General features: G+C 38.8%; 1 protein-coding gene and 1 pseudogene across 1 annotated transcript; both read right to left on the reverse strand.

Moving 5' to 3' along the window:
• Positions 1–3489: 3489 nt before the first annotated feature.
• Positions 3490–4427, reverse strand: LOC110593619 (annotated as a pseudogene).
• Positions 4428–9503: 5076 nt separating this feature from the next.
• On the reverse strand, positions 9504–10426 carry LOC110593618 (olfactory receptor 8S1-like). Its single transcript, XM_044914867.1, is given in 2 exon segments — positions 9504–10003; positions 10006–10426. Coding segments are annotated over 2 exon segments (921 nt in total).
• Positions 10427–13555: the final 3129 nt, after the last annotated feature.

Here is a 13555-nt window from a genome sequence, read left to right on the forward strand (position 1 = left end):
ACCACATCAAAAACTAATGATGTATTGTATGGAGACTAACATAACATAATAAAAAAATTAAAAAAAAGAATTTAAAAAATGCATGGAAGCAAATGAAAATGAAAACATGATATTTCAGAACTCTTGGGATGCAGCAAAGTGGTCCTAAGAGGGAAGTATATAGCAATACAGGCCTTTCTCAAGAAACAAGGAAAGTCTCAAATACACAGTCTAACCTTAAACCTAAAGGAGATGGAAAAAGAACAGCAAATAAAGTAGGAGAAGAGAATTAATAAAGATTAGAGCAGAAATCAATGATATAGAAATTAAAAAGCCAGTAGAACAGATCAACAAAACTAAGAGGTGGTTCTTTGAAAGAATTAATAAGATTGATAACCCCCTAGCCAAACTTATCAAAAAGAAAAGAGAAAGGACCCAAATAAATAAAATCATGAATGAAAGAGGAGAGATCACAGCCAACACCGAGGAAATACAAACAATTATAAGAACGTATTATGAGCCACTATATGCCAACAAATTAGGCAATCTGGAAGAAATGGATACATTCCTAGAAATTTATAAACTACCAAAACTGAAAGAGGAAGAAATAGAAAACCTGAACAGACCCATAACCAGCAAGCAGTAACCAGCAAGCAGTAATCAAAAATCTCCTAACAAATAAGAGTCCAGGGCTGGATGTCTTCCCAGGAGAATTCTACCAAACATTTAAAGAAGAATTAATACCTATTCTCCTGAAACTGTTTCAAAAAATAGACAAGGAAGGAATACTTCACTCTTTCTTTGAGGCCAGCAATACCTTGATCCCAAAACCAGACAAAGACCCCACCAACAAGGAGAATTACAGACCAATATCCCTGATGAACATGGATGCAAAAATTCTCACCAAGATACTAGCTAATTGGGTCCAACAGTTCATTAAAAGGATTATTCACCATGACCAAGTGGGATTTATTCCTGGGCTGCAAGTGTGGTTCAACATCCACAAATCAATCCGTGTGAATCACCACATTAATAAAAGGAAGGATAAGAACCATATGATCCTTTCAATAGATACAGAAAAAGCATTTGATAGAATGCAACATGCTTTTGTTGATAAAAACTCTCTGCTGTGTAGGGATAGAGGGAACATACCTTAGTATCATAAAGCTATCTACAAAAAGCTCACAGCTAATATCACCCTCAACGGGAAAAACTGAGAGCTTTTCCTCTAAGGTCAGGAACACAACAGGTATGTCCACCATCACCATTGTTGTTCAACATAGTACTGAAGTCCTAGTCACAGTAATCAGACAACAAAAAGAAATAAAAGGCATCCAAATCAGCAAAGAAGAAGTCAAATTTTCACTCTTTGCAGGTGACATGAACTGATACAGGAATTCAGCAAAGTGGCAGGATATAAAATCAATACACAGAAGTCAGTGGCATTTCTATACACTAACAATGAGGCAGCAGAAAGGGAAATCAAGGAATCGATCCCATTTACAATTGCACCAAAACCCATAAGATACCTAGGAATAAACCTAACCAAAGAGGTAAAGGATCTGTATTCTGAAAACTATAGAATACTTATGAAAGAAATTGAGGAAGACACAAAGAAATGGAAAAACACCCCATGTTCATGGATTGGAAGAACAAATATTGTTGAAATGCTATGCTACCCACAGCAATCTACACATTCAATATAATCACTATCAAAATACCATCAACATTTTTCACAGAGCTGGAACAAATAATCCTAAAATTTGTATGGAACCAGAGAAGACTCTGAATAGCCAAAGGAAAAGAAAACCAGAGCTGGAGGCATCACAATTTCAGACTTTAAGCTGTATTACAAAGTTGTAATCATCAAGACAATATGGTGCTAGCACAAAAACAGACACATAGATCAATGGAACAGAATAGAGAACCCAGAAATGGATGCTCAACTCTATGGTTAACTAATTTTTGACACTACTAGGTATTTATCCAAAAGATACAAACAGTGATTTGAAGGGGCACATGCACCCCAATGTTTATAGCAACAATGTCCCAATAGCCAGAATAAGGGAAGAGCCCAGATGTCCACTGACAGATGGATGGATAAAGAAGAAGTGATATATCTCTCTCTCTCACACACACACATATATAATGGAACATTACTCAGCCATCAAAAAGAATGAAATCTTGCCATTTGCAACCACATGGTTGGAACTAGAGAGTATTATGCTAAGTGAAATAAATCAATCAGAGAAAGAAAATTACCATATGATTTCACTCATATGTGGAATTTAAGAAGCAAACAGATGAACATAGGGGAAAGGAAGGAAAAATAAAATAAGACAAAAATAGCGAAGGGAGGCAAACCATGAGAGACTCTTAACTATAGGGAACAAACTGAGGGTTGCTGGAGAGGAGGTGGGTGGGGGGATCGGGTAATTGGGTGATGAGCATTAAGGAGGGCACTTGAAGAAATGAGCATTGGGTGTTGTATGGAACTGATGAATCACTGAATTCTACCTCTGGAACTAATAATTCACTATATGTTAATTAAATTTAATTTAAATAAAGTTTTTTTTTTTAAATAAATCTACCTTCATTTAGGATATTGTAGAGTAGGGTACAGTGTCTGTGTGGCTTTGTACTGTATTTCTAGGATTTCTAGGATGCATTAGCAAGTGGTTTTATAGAGGTCTAGGATGCTTTGGTAGATGGTTTATGCAGCTTTTCTGATTAGTCATCTCCATGACCATCCTTTTTTTCCCCCTCAGGAAATTCCTACCTAGGATTCTCCCTACTCCATGCACTTCTTTTCTAAACCCCATCACTTTCTACCAGACTTAAGTTTTCTGAGCCACCAGTAAAACCTAGAAGAAGAAAGAAGCAGGGTTGCTATACCACCCTAGAATGAATGAAATTCTCTACCGTTTGCCACATAGCAGATAATGTTTCACAGTGCTTGTGGAAGATGTCTGCTAGCGTGGACTTCAGACCAACAAACTGATTTCCTTTCTCAGACACCTTCAGCTGCATCTGCCTTGCCACTAAGACCCTCTTCAATCAGAGCTCATCTTAAACCCACCTTCCACAAGTCTCAAGTCTATATCTTTCTTCCTTTAGAGACCCTGGCTTTTTACCTTGTAGCAAAACTTTATCCCCAGTTTAATACCCACAGGAATCCATGTAAGAATTTAGGACACAAACAATTTCCCCCATGCTAAGCATTTTGTTAATGTTTTGCAAACAAAAGGGATAATCTGTGTCTATAACCAAATTACTTGAATTGAAATAGTTATCTGATGCATGTTTTCTGCCTCTAAGAAAGATAAAATATGTACCAAAGCAAGAAAATACCTTGCTATTTTTTGGTGGATTTCCAAACAAAGGAGACTTTAAAAGATATTTTGTCATATCTGACATGATGAGCAAACAAAAATTTTTCTTAATGCCTATTATTCGGGTATTTTGTTATAATTCTACCCTGCTTCCCAATCATCCTCTGCTTGTTCTCTGCTACCTGAGATATTGTAAACTTTTCTGCAACATGTTTTTCAGAGCTGTTTTTACTTCTTTGTTCTTTAGGCTGTAGACAAGGGGATTCACTAGGGGAGTGACCACACTGTACTGCATGGAAAAAACCAACTCCCATGGGGAACCTGAGGTTGGCATGAGATAGCAAAGAAAACCTGAGCCATAAAATAAGCTTACTGTTGTGAGGTTCTCCACAAGCAGGTGGAGAAGGCCTTGCTTCTGCCTGAGGTGAAGCTGATGCTCAGGATGGTGGCAACAATACGTGTATAAGAGAAGAAGACCAGAAGGAAGGGCCCAAAGGCATGCAGGAGGGCAGAGCAGAGCAGGACTGCAAAGTTAACAGAGCTATTGGAGCAGGATAGAGGGAACAGAGATGGAATCTCACAAATGAAGTTGGAGATGACTTGAGTCTCACAGAAGTCCAAATTTCAAGCTAGGAGGGTATTGATGACAGCATCCAAAAAGGCCTCACCCCAAGATCCCCATGCCAGTCCCACACACAGCTCATTGCTCATCATCTGACCATAGAGTAGAGGGTAGCAAATGGCAGCACAGTGGTCATAGGTCATCACTGCAAGGAGGCAGAGCTCTGTTCCCCCAAAGGCAAGCACAAAGAAGGCATGGGTCAAACAGTCCTCCACTGAGATGGGTTTCTTGCCAGATAGGAGGTTCTCTAGCATCTTGGGCACAGTGACTGAAGAGTTACAGAGATCCAGGAAGGAGAGGTGATTGAAGAAGAAGTATATGGGCATGTGAAGGTGAGAATTGGCCCTGATAACCAAGATCATCAACAGGTTCCCTGACAGAGTCAGGAGGTAAATTACTAGGAAAAGCACAAAGACTAGGGCCTGGGTATGATGATCAGCAGGCAGTCCAAGAAGGAGGAACTCAGTGATTGTGCTGTGATTTCCCAAGGTCATTTAAAGATGATAATACTTTGGATGAAAACAGAGAAAGAAACAATGTATCAACCACCTCCTCTGGCAACCCAAACTTTCTACTTATTCTATGTACACATACTTTTTATCTTCATCTGCTCATTATTGCTATGGTTGTTTAATATTTCTCATGGAGTCCCTTGAAGCATGCCCTTCCCTCTTCTGACTGCCTGGTGTACAAGTTCTGAGCCTTCTGTGCTCTTTCAATTTGTTGCTCTTTTCTTACAAACAACTCTAGAGAAATTTACATAGTTTTCCAGATCTGACCCTTGAATAATTTTTTCCCTTCAAACTAGGCCATTGATTTTGCTCTATGATAGTCTGGTCAAGAATTCATTTTCTGCAGAAGATACTATAATCCTTCCTGTTCTCCTCAGTCTGTCTTTCACTTTCAATTAAAGACTTTGTAATAGTTCATTACTAATTAATTATGTACATTTATCTTATCTTTTTCCTCTTTATTATCTTTCATATATTTGGAACATTTAATCTTAGAGATAATTTTGAAATCTGTGTGTGTGTGTGTGTGTGTGTGTGTGTGTGTGTGTGTGTGATGTGGAGTTGAGGTAAGGGAGGAAACTATAAAATACTTCTTAAAGTTAAAAAATAGAGCTAAGAAATAATAAAGGTAAAACAGAACTAAATTGTTCATCAAAAGAAACCATCAAAATAAGTCATAGCCACATCAATCAGACAAAAAGAAATAAAAGGCACCCAAATCAGCAAGGAAGAAGTACAATTTTGTCTATTTCCAGATTATATGGTACTCTATATAGAAAACCCTAAAGACTCCACCAAAAAACTGCTAGAACTGATAAACAAATTCAGTAAAGTCACAGGATACAAAATCAATGTACAGCAATCTGCTGCATTTCTATAAACCAATAATGAAGCAACAGAAAGAGAAATTAAGAAAACAATTCAAATTCCAATTGCACCCAAAATAATAAGATACCTAAGAATAAACCTAACCAAAAATGTAAAAGACTTATACTCTAAAAACTATAAAACACAGGTGAAATAAATTGAAGACAACACAAAGTAATGGAAAAACATTCCATGCTCATGGGTTGGAAGAAAACATATTGTTAAAATGTCTATACTACCCAAAGCAATTTACAGATTTAATGCAATCCCCATCAAAATACCAACAGCATTTTTCATAGAACTAGAACAAAGAATCCTAAAATTTGTATGGAACCACAAAAGACTCTGACTAGTCAAAGCGATCTTGAAAATGAAAGACAAGGCTGGAGGCATCAGAATTCCAAACTTCACATTATAATACAAAGCTGTGGTAATCAAATCAGAATGGAACTGGCAGAAAAGTAGACAAATAGATCAATGGAACAGAACCCAGACATAAGCCCACAATTATATGGTCAATTAATCTTCAACAAGGAAAAGAATATCCAATGGGAAAGAGACAGTCTCTTCAATAAATGGTGTTGGGATAACTGGGCAGCTACACGCAAAAGAATGAAACTGGACCACTTTCTTACACCATACACAAGAATAAATTCAAAATGTCATGAAAGACCTAATTGTGAGACAGGAAACCATAAAAATCCTGGAAGAGAGCACAGGCAGTAATTTCTCTGACATCAGCCACAGCAACATTTTTCTGGATAGATCCCCTGAGGCAAGGGGGAAAAAAGCAAAAATAAACTATTGGGATTACATCGAAATAAAAAGCTTCTGCACAGCAAAGGAAACAATCAACAAAACTAAAAGGCAACCTACTGAATGGGAGAAGATATTTGTAAATGACATATCTGATAAAGGGTTAGTATCCAAAATATTTAGTAATAGGTGTTTTTCTTTTCTTCTTCAGTTAAACTAATGTTAATCCTTAATGATAGGGATTGGGCTCAATGTTACTTTGGATACTCTGAACACACCCTGCAGAGCGAGGCACAAGATAAGTCCTTAATCAAGATTTACAAAATATAAAAAGACTGGGAAGAATGAGGCAAAAAGACTATGTAGGCCTCTCCTTGAGGAATATCCCCAGCTTGAACTTCATTTTCAAAAACAAGCCAACCATGAAGGAGGCTGGGAAGGAAAATAAAGTCAATTATCATATGGTTTCACTTATTTGTGGAACATAAGGAATAGTATGGAGGACATTAGGAGAAGGAAGGGAAAAATGAAGGAGGGGGGAATTGGAAGGAAAGATGAACCATGAGAGACTATGGACTCTGAGAAACAAACAGGGTTTTGGGAGGTGGGGTGGTGGGGGGGTGGGTTAGCCTGGTGATGGGTATTAAGGGGGCTCGTACTGTATGGATCACTGGGGGTTGTACAAAAACAATGAATCGTGGATCACTGCATCAAAAACTGGTGATGTATTGTATGGTGACTAACATAATATAATAAAATTAAATTTAAAAAAATTCAGGGGAGTATGGAGCTCTTTTTGTGTCTATAAAGGGTTAGAAAAAGACATATCTGCTAGCTCAGCACTGCCTACAGATCCCTGATCCACAGGGAGCAGATCACACAAACTAGCTCATTTTAGTTCACATCAGGAAGCTTGCTAAAAACCACAATGTTCATTCATCTATTCACTCATTTATCCTTATGCCTACTACTTAATTATCAATCTAATTTTTCATTTATTAACTCCATCATCCAGGCTACCACTCAATCCAGTCATCTATTCATCTATCTGTCCATCTATTCACCCATATCTCCATTTATCCATTCATTTATTCACTCATTCATTCATGTAAGCAACAGATATTTATAGATTGTATTATATAGAGTGTTGTGTTTAAGATAGGTTGACTGGCAGCCTGACATAAACCTTTGATGAGTTATTATATGCATGCACTTATTTGTCTTAGATTTCTAATAGCACTCTTCCAATGGAATATACATGTTTTGTACATTTCTTGATAAATGAGATATTTTTCATGACGATAAAGTGATAAAAGTAATAGAATAGATTGCAAAAGTTATAAGTAAAAAAGCAAAGAACATGATGAAAGTAGGGTAAAACTGAAAAACTTAGCATGAACTGTCACTTTGCAAGCCTCCCGCTCTGGCATATTTGCTGCTTTTTTGGTTACCTGTCTTATAGGAAGAGACTTCAGGTCTGTTCAGGAAATGGTGTTCCTGGGAAATTAATATTGAGAATTTTCCCATAAATTCAACCTTTCAGCAAAAAACACTCAGGTATATACTAACTGTTACCAGTTATTTATGCCTCTTGGGAAGGCCAATATGCAGGATATGCCAATATCCTCGAATTTCAGCAGGCCAGAAGAGCACAAAAACCCTTGAGGGAATGGTTAGAAGAGTCTCTCTAAGGCCTAAAGAGGATCCTTTCCACTTATCAGGCAGTATGGTAAGCAGTAGAGTAACACTGTGGGCATCAAGTTCAAGGGCATTGCCCCTCCAAAGGGGCAACTGCTGAGCCTCTAAGATTTGGAGGGATGTCTTCATGCAGTTATGATTTCATGTCTTTTACTTATTCTAAAGGGAATTTAACTGAGTCTCTTGGGATCTTTCTCTCAATCACTGTCATTCTGTGACATCTGTGCACTGACTACAACCAGCCTTCATCCCAGGTGCAGTACCTTTCACTCCCCTTCACCATAGGAAGCTTGACATTGGAGAGTTTGCTTGTGCTTCACCTTAGGTCACAGAATCCAAAGAAGGCCTTGAATATCCTGTTCTTTGTGGAGGGAGATAATGCATTTAGAGTTTTCTGGATTATCAAATGAGAAGAGGCCGTTACTGTGAGTTGTCAATGGCCAGAAGAAGATGAAAAGCCTTATAACTGACAACTGGAACAAAGTGAGTTTGCAAAAGAAGCTTGAGAAAAGTGCAAGCTAATTTTTTTTTTAAGAGAGAGGGAGAGAGAGAGAAAGAGAGAGGTGCACATGTGATGGGGGGAGAAGGAGAGGGAGGCAAGGGGGAGAGAGAATCTTAAGCAGGCTCCATGCCAAGCATGGAGTCCAATGCAGGATTCGATCTCACGACCCTGAGATCATGACCTGAGCGGAAATCAAGAGTCGGGACACTCAACTGACTGAGCCACCCAGGCACCCCAAAAGTGCAAGCTAATATTACGTGAATTAAGTGAATAGTTTGTACTTAGTTTTGCCTCTTGTTACTTAAGTACAGTGAATTAGATAATAGTAAAATATGGATTAAACAAATCAGAAGCATTGTGAGAATGGGTTTATGTTTTATAGGTAAAAGTGAATTATGTGGGAGTGATGCAGTGCCCTAAGGCTAGCAAACCACTGGCTCCTAAACAGTGACCAGTTGTTTCACAGCTGAAAGATGAGAGGCCAGGATGGTTTAGGATTCACTTGTGATGAGATCAAAACCAGATTATTTGTCTAGAGCTCATAGCCTGCACTCCATAAGAAAAAGAACAGGGGTAAGATTAGCTAATTGTAGAAAATACAAGTCTGAGTGAAGACTATGTGAGAAATGAGGTTTCTAGAGACCCAGAGCCTCCTTACAGCCTCTCACACTGGAGATCTGGCTACCACCCCACACATACAGAAAAGTTCTTGGAAATTTTATGAGTCTGAGCACAGCCTCAATATGTTTATTGTTTCCCTACAGAACTTTCAGCTTTCCACGCCTGTCTTCTATGGCCACCCAGTTGGAATTCTTTAACTTTCTTGCCGTTTACCCTTATCTATGACTTTTTTCTCTTACAGATCCAGGGCCATACATTTTTCTCAAATGTGTATTCCCAAAAGTCAATAAAAAATAATGATAGACTAGTGAAACTAATGATTTTACTAAATGAAAGCCTAAGGCTAATGTTCTGGAATGAGAAAAATGAATCAATATGTTCATAATAAAACTTTCTAGATTAAGGTGGTGATTTCATAATTTGTTTGCCTTGAAAAGGAATTAAATTATCCTTCCTATAATTACTTTCTGTCATTTTCTAATGGACTTCTAATTTAGTTTGCAGCATCTGACATTGTAAGTACACCTTACTATTGTAAACTCACTTAATGTCCTTTTGTATGCAGATTTATTCCAGTTCTCCACCATCTTGTTTTCATTTCAGCACCTGATATGTTACAAATACTTTTCCAAAGTTCTTTTCAGAGCTGCCTTCACCTCCTTGTTCTTCAGGCTGTAGATGAGAGGATTCAGCATGGGGGTGATCACACTATACTGTACAGAGAAGATCAACTCTAGGAGGGATCCTGAGGTTGGCATGAGATAGCGGAGAAAACCTGAGCCATAAAAGAAGATCACTGCCATGAGGTGGGAGGAGCAGGTGGAGAAGGCCTTGCTTCTGCCTGCGGTGGAGCTGATGTTCAGAATGGTGGAGACAATGCAGGCATAGGATGAGATGATTGGGGAGAAGGTCCCAAACCCATGAAGCAGGGTGGAGCAGAACAGCACTATGAGGTTGGTGGAGATATCAGAGCAAGACAGAGGAAAGAGAGAGGGCACCTCACAGCTGTAGTGGCTGATGATATGGCTCTCACAGAAGTCCAAGTTGGTAGCTAGGAGGATGTTGATAAGTGCATTCAAAAAACCCAAGCCCCATGAGCCCGATACAAGTTGACAAAGAGCTGTTTCCTCATCATCTGTCCATAGAGGAGTGGGTGGCAGATGGCGGCATAACGGTCGTAGGCCATCACTGAAAGCAGAAAGCCCTCAGTCCCTGCAGTGATGAACACAAAGAAGCCTTGAGCCAGGCAGCTCCTTACTGAGATGGTTTTTATCTCCAATAGGAGGTCTCTCAGCATCCTGGGCACAGTAACTGAAGATAAACAAAGGTCCAGGAAAGAGAGCTGACTGAGGAAAAAGTACATGGGTGTGTGGAGGTGAGAGTCAGCCCAGATCATCAGCAGCATCATCAGGTTCCCCAAGATGGTCAGGAAGTAAATGTTCAGGAACAGCACAAAGAGCAGAGTCTGGACCTGGGGGTTGGTAGACAGCCCGAGGAGGAGGAATTCAGTGATGGTGCTGTGATTTACCAAGGCCATTTACGAAGGCTGTTTCCTAAAAATTACATGAAAAATCATGGCAGTGAAGTTTCTTCTATCCTCCCGTCAGATTTCACGTGGCATTGATTCTCTCTTATTATCACTATTAATCAGCAAATAAATTTTTGGCTTCTACACCAGGCCACTCGTTTTATATCAGTCATTTTAAAGGTAATGGGGAAAAGGCATGGTCTCTCTTGTTAAAGGTCCCACTTCAGTGAGATATGTATGTAGAGATAGACAGTTAGAAACCATGGTGATGGTGCAATGGTGTTCTAAAGATGAATTTTGGAAGATTCAGTAATGAATTAATATTGAGGTATTTGAACCAAGATTTTAAGAAAATGTAAGCTTCCTCTAAAGAGACATGTAAATCGAAAGAAAAGTGTGCTCAAAAGTCAAGAACTAGGAAACTGAATAGTTCTTTATAGCTGTACCCTAGAGTATGAATGAGCAGCATAGATAGTCACAGGTAAGCATCAGCCCAGGTTCATCCCAGCTCACTGCTAATTAACTGTGAGACCTTGTACAAGTGACTTAACTCTTCTGGGCCTCAGTTTTCCTGTCTGTAAAGTGAGGCCATAACAGTACCAATCTTTTGAAGTTTTTACAAGGATAAATATATATATATAAAGTATTTAGAAAAATATCTATACAGAAAGCTCATGTATTATTTTTATCATTACCAGGGGCTACAACTGTAAGCAGAAGTCAGACAGCAAATCACTCTTACAGGGTGATGTACTATCAGGAATTAAGTTTTTGCTGCAACAATCACTGCACTTGTTTCCTAAAGGCCTAAAGGAGGTGTAAGAAAATCACTAAGGTGGCTTAACATTGACATTTTGAGATCATTTTGGTATGGTTCCCTTCCGAAGTTAAACTATTTTACAATCTCAAGGGCAATTTCACTCAGAAGGGGAGGTTACTGTGACTGTTTTTAAAAAGAGCAGCTGTAAATGAGACAGGAAGTATTAGGGACTCTAGGTGTACGTTTGGTACTTGCACTTACATTATTATCTGGGATAGATGCATATCTCAGTTGGGCAGAGAACTCTGGAAAAAGAAGGAAGCAAAGTATATGAATGAAAATCATGCCAGTGACCAAAGGAACAGCTAGGAAAGGAGACCCTCTCCAGAGCAACATGTTCTGAACAATTCCCCTAGACAGGGTAGGACAGGGAGAGGGAAAGAGAAGATCGGGAACTTATCCTCTCAGTTCTGTGACAGCTTGTGCTTGACAGGGCCCCTATGTTCAGTTGAAATCATCAGTTGCTGCTGACCCCTGCCTCAAAGGAAGTAGATCTTACCTTTCTTTGTCCAGTCTAGAAGGGCTGCTTTTAAACATTCAGTCTTGTATATACCACAGTTATGACCTCTCTGATCTTGATTCTTAAACACTCTCATTGTCTAAGTTCCAAGTCCCATTCTCATGACCAGATATTGTTCCTGTCCTTAGATTCCACTTTTTTCTAAGACTCTGTATCTAGTTTATAACATCAGGGAGTGCAGTTAAACAATGTTACCCATAGTTTCCAACTATGGAAACTTTAGGCAACTTTAGGAAACTTTCAGGATTCACCAGGGTGCCCCAGCCTGATTCCTGGTTTTAGCTAATCGTGGCTGAAAATGCAAGGTCTAGTCCAGACTTATTTACCCACAAGGGTGACTCCTGAGCCCTTACTTATCAATTCTTCACCCATGATCCCAGCTGCAAAGCCCTTCCTAGAACCCAAATCCTGATTACCTATAAATTCTGTCTGGTAAGACAATCTGATGCCCAAGAAGGCTATAGGAGTGTGATTTAAATCCAGTTTCTAAGAAGATGAATGAACCAGAAAAGATAGTTTCTGCATCCTGAAACATGGTTAAGTTCATAAAATCCTATTGATAACTAGATGTATTATTAGATTCTGAACTAAAAATATCAAATAGCCACAGGACAATTGCTTCTTTCAAATGATCTCAAATGCCTTCATCCTGGTGCCTTTTCATTTGGATTTCCACATGTTCCTTTATAAAATGTCTCAGCCACTCATTTGGTTATTTGGTCTAACTAATCCTCAGAACAGCTATGTTTAGACACCCTGAGCATTAATTCCCTGGCTGAGAAGCTCAGGGGAATGACAACTCTGCTATTCCCAGTACTCACAATTTGAAGACAATTTTGTAGTCAAGGACTTTAGCAACTGTACTCAAGAATGTAAGCAAGTTTATTTGCAAATGACATATCTGATAAAGGGTTAGTATCCCAAATCTATAAAGAACTTATCAAACTCAACACCCAAAAAGCAAATAATCAAGAAATGGACAGAAGAAATGAATAGACATTTTTCCAAAGAAGATATAGAGATGACTTACAGAAAAGATGCTCAACATCACTCATCATCAGAGAAATACAAATCCAAACCATGATGAGATACCACCCTGTCAGAATGGCTAAAATTACAACACAAGAAACAACAGGTGTTGGCGAGGATTCAGAGAAGGGGAGACCCTCTTGCACTGTTGGTGGGAATGCAAACTGGTGTAGCCACTCTGGTGAACAGTTTGGAGGTTCCTCAAAAAGTTAAAAATAGAACTACTCTATGATTCAGCAATGGCACTACTAGGTATTTATCCAAGGGATACAAAAATACATATTCAAAGGGGTACATGATGTTTAGCTGCATTATCAACAATAGCCAACCTATGGAGAGAGCCCAAATGTCCATTGACTGATGAATGGATAAAGAAGATATTGGGGCATCTGGGTGGCTCAGTTGGTTAAACATCTGACTCTTGGTCTTGGCTCAGGTCTTGATCTCAGGGTCATGGGTTTGAGCCCCACATTGGGCTCCATGGCCAGAATGGAGCCTACTTAAAAAAAAAAAAAAAAGGATGTAGTATATATATACAATGAATATTACTCAGCCATCAAAAAAAAAAAAAAAAGAAATCTTGCCATTTACAATGATGTGGATGGATGTAGAGTGTATCATGCTAAATGAAATAAATCAGTGAGGGAAAGACAAATATATGATTTCACTCATATGTGGAATTTAAGATGGAAAACAGATGAACATAAGGGAAGGGGGAAAAGAAAAAAAGGAGAGAGGGATACAAGCCATAAGAAACTCTTAAGGATAG

The sequence above is a fragment of the Neomonachus schauinslandi genome, chromosome 5 (genome assembly GCF_002201575.2).
Source record: "Neomonachus schauinslandi chromosome 5, ASM220157v2, whole genome shotgun sequence".
NCBI lineage: Eukaryota > Metazoa > Chordata > Mammalia > Carnivora > Phocidae > Neomonachus > Neomonachus schauinslandi.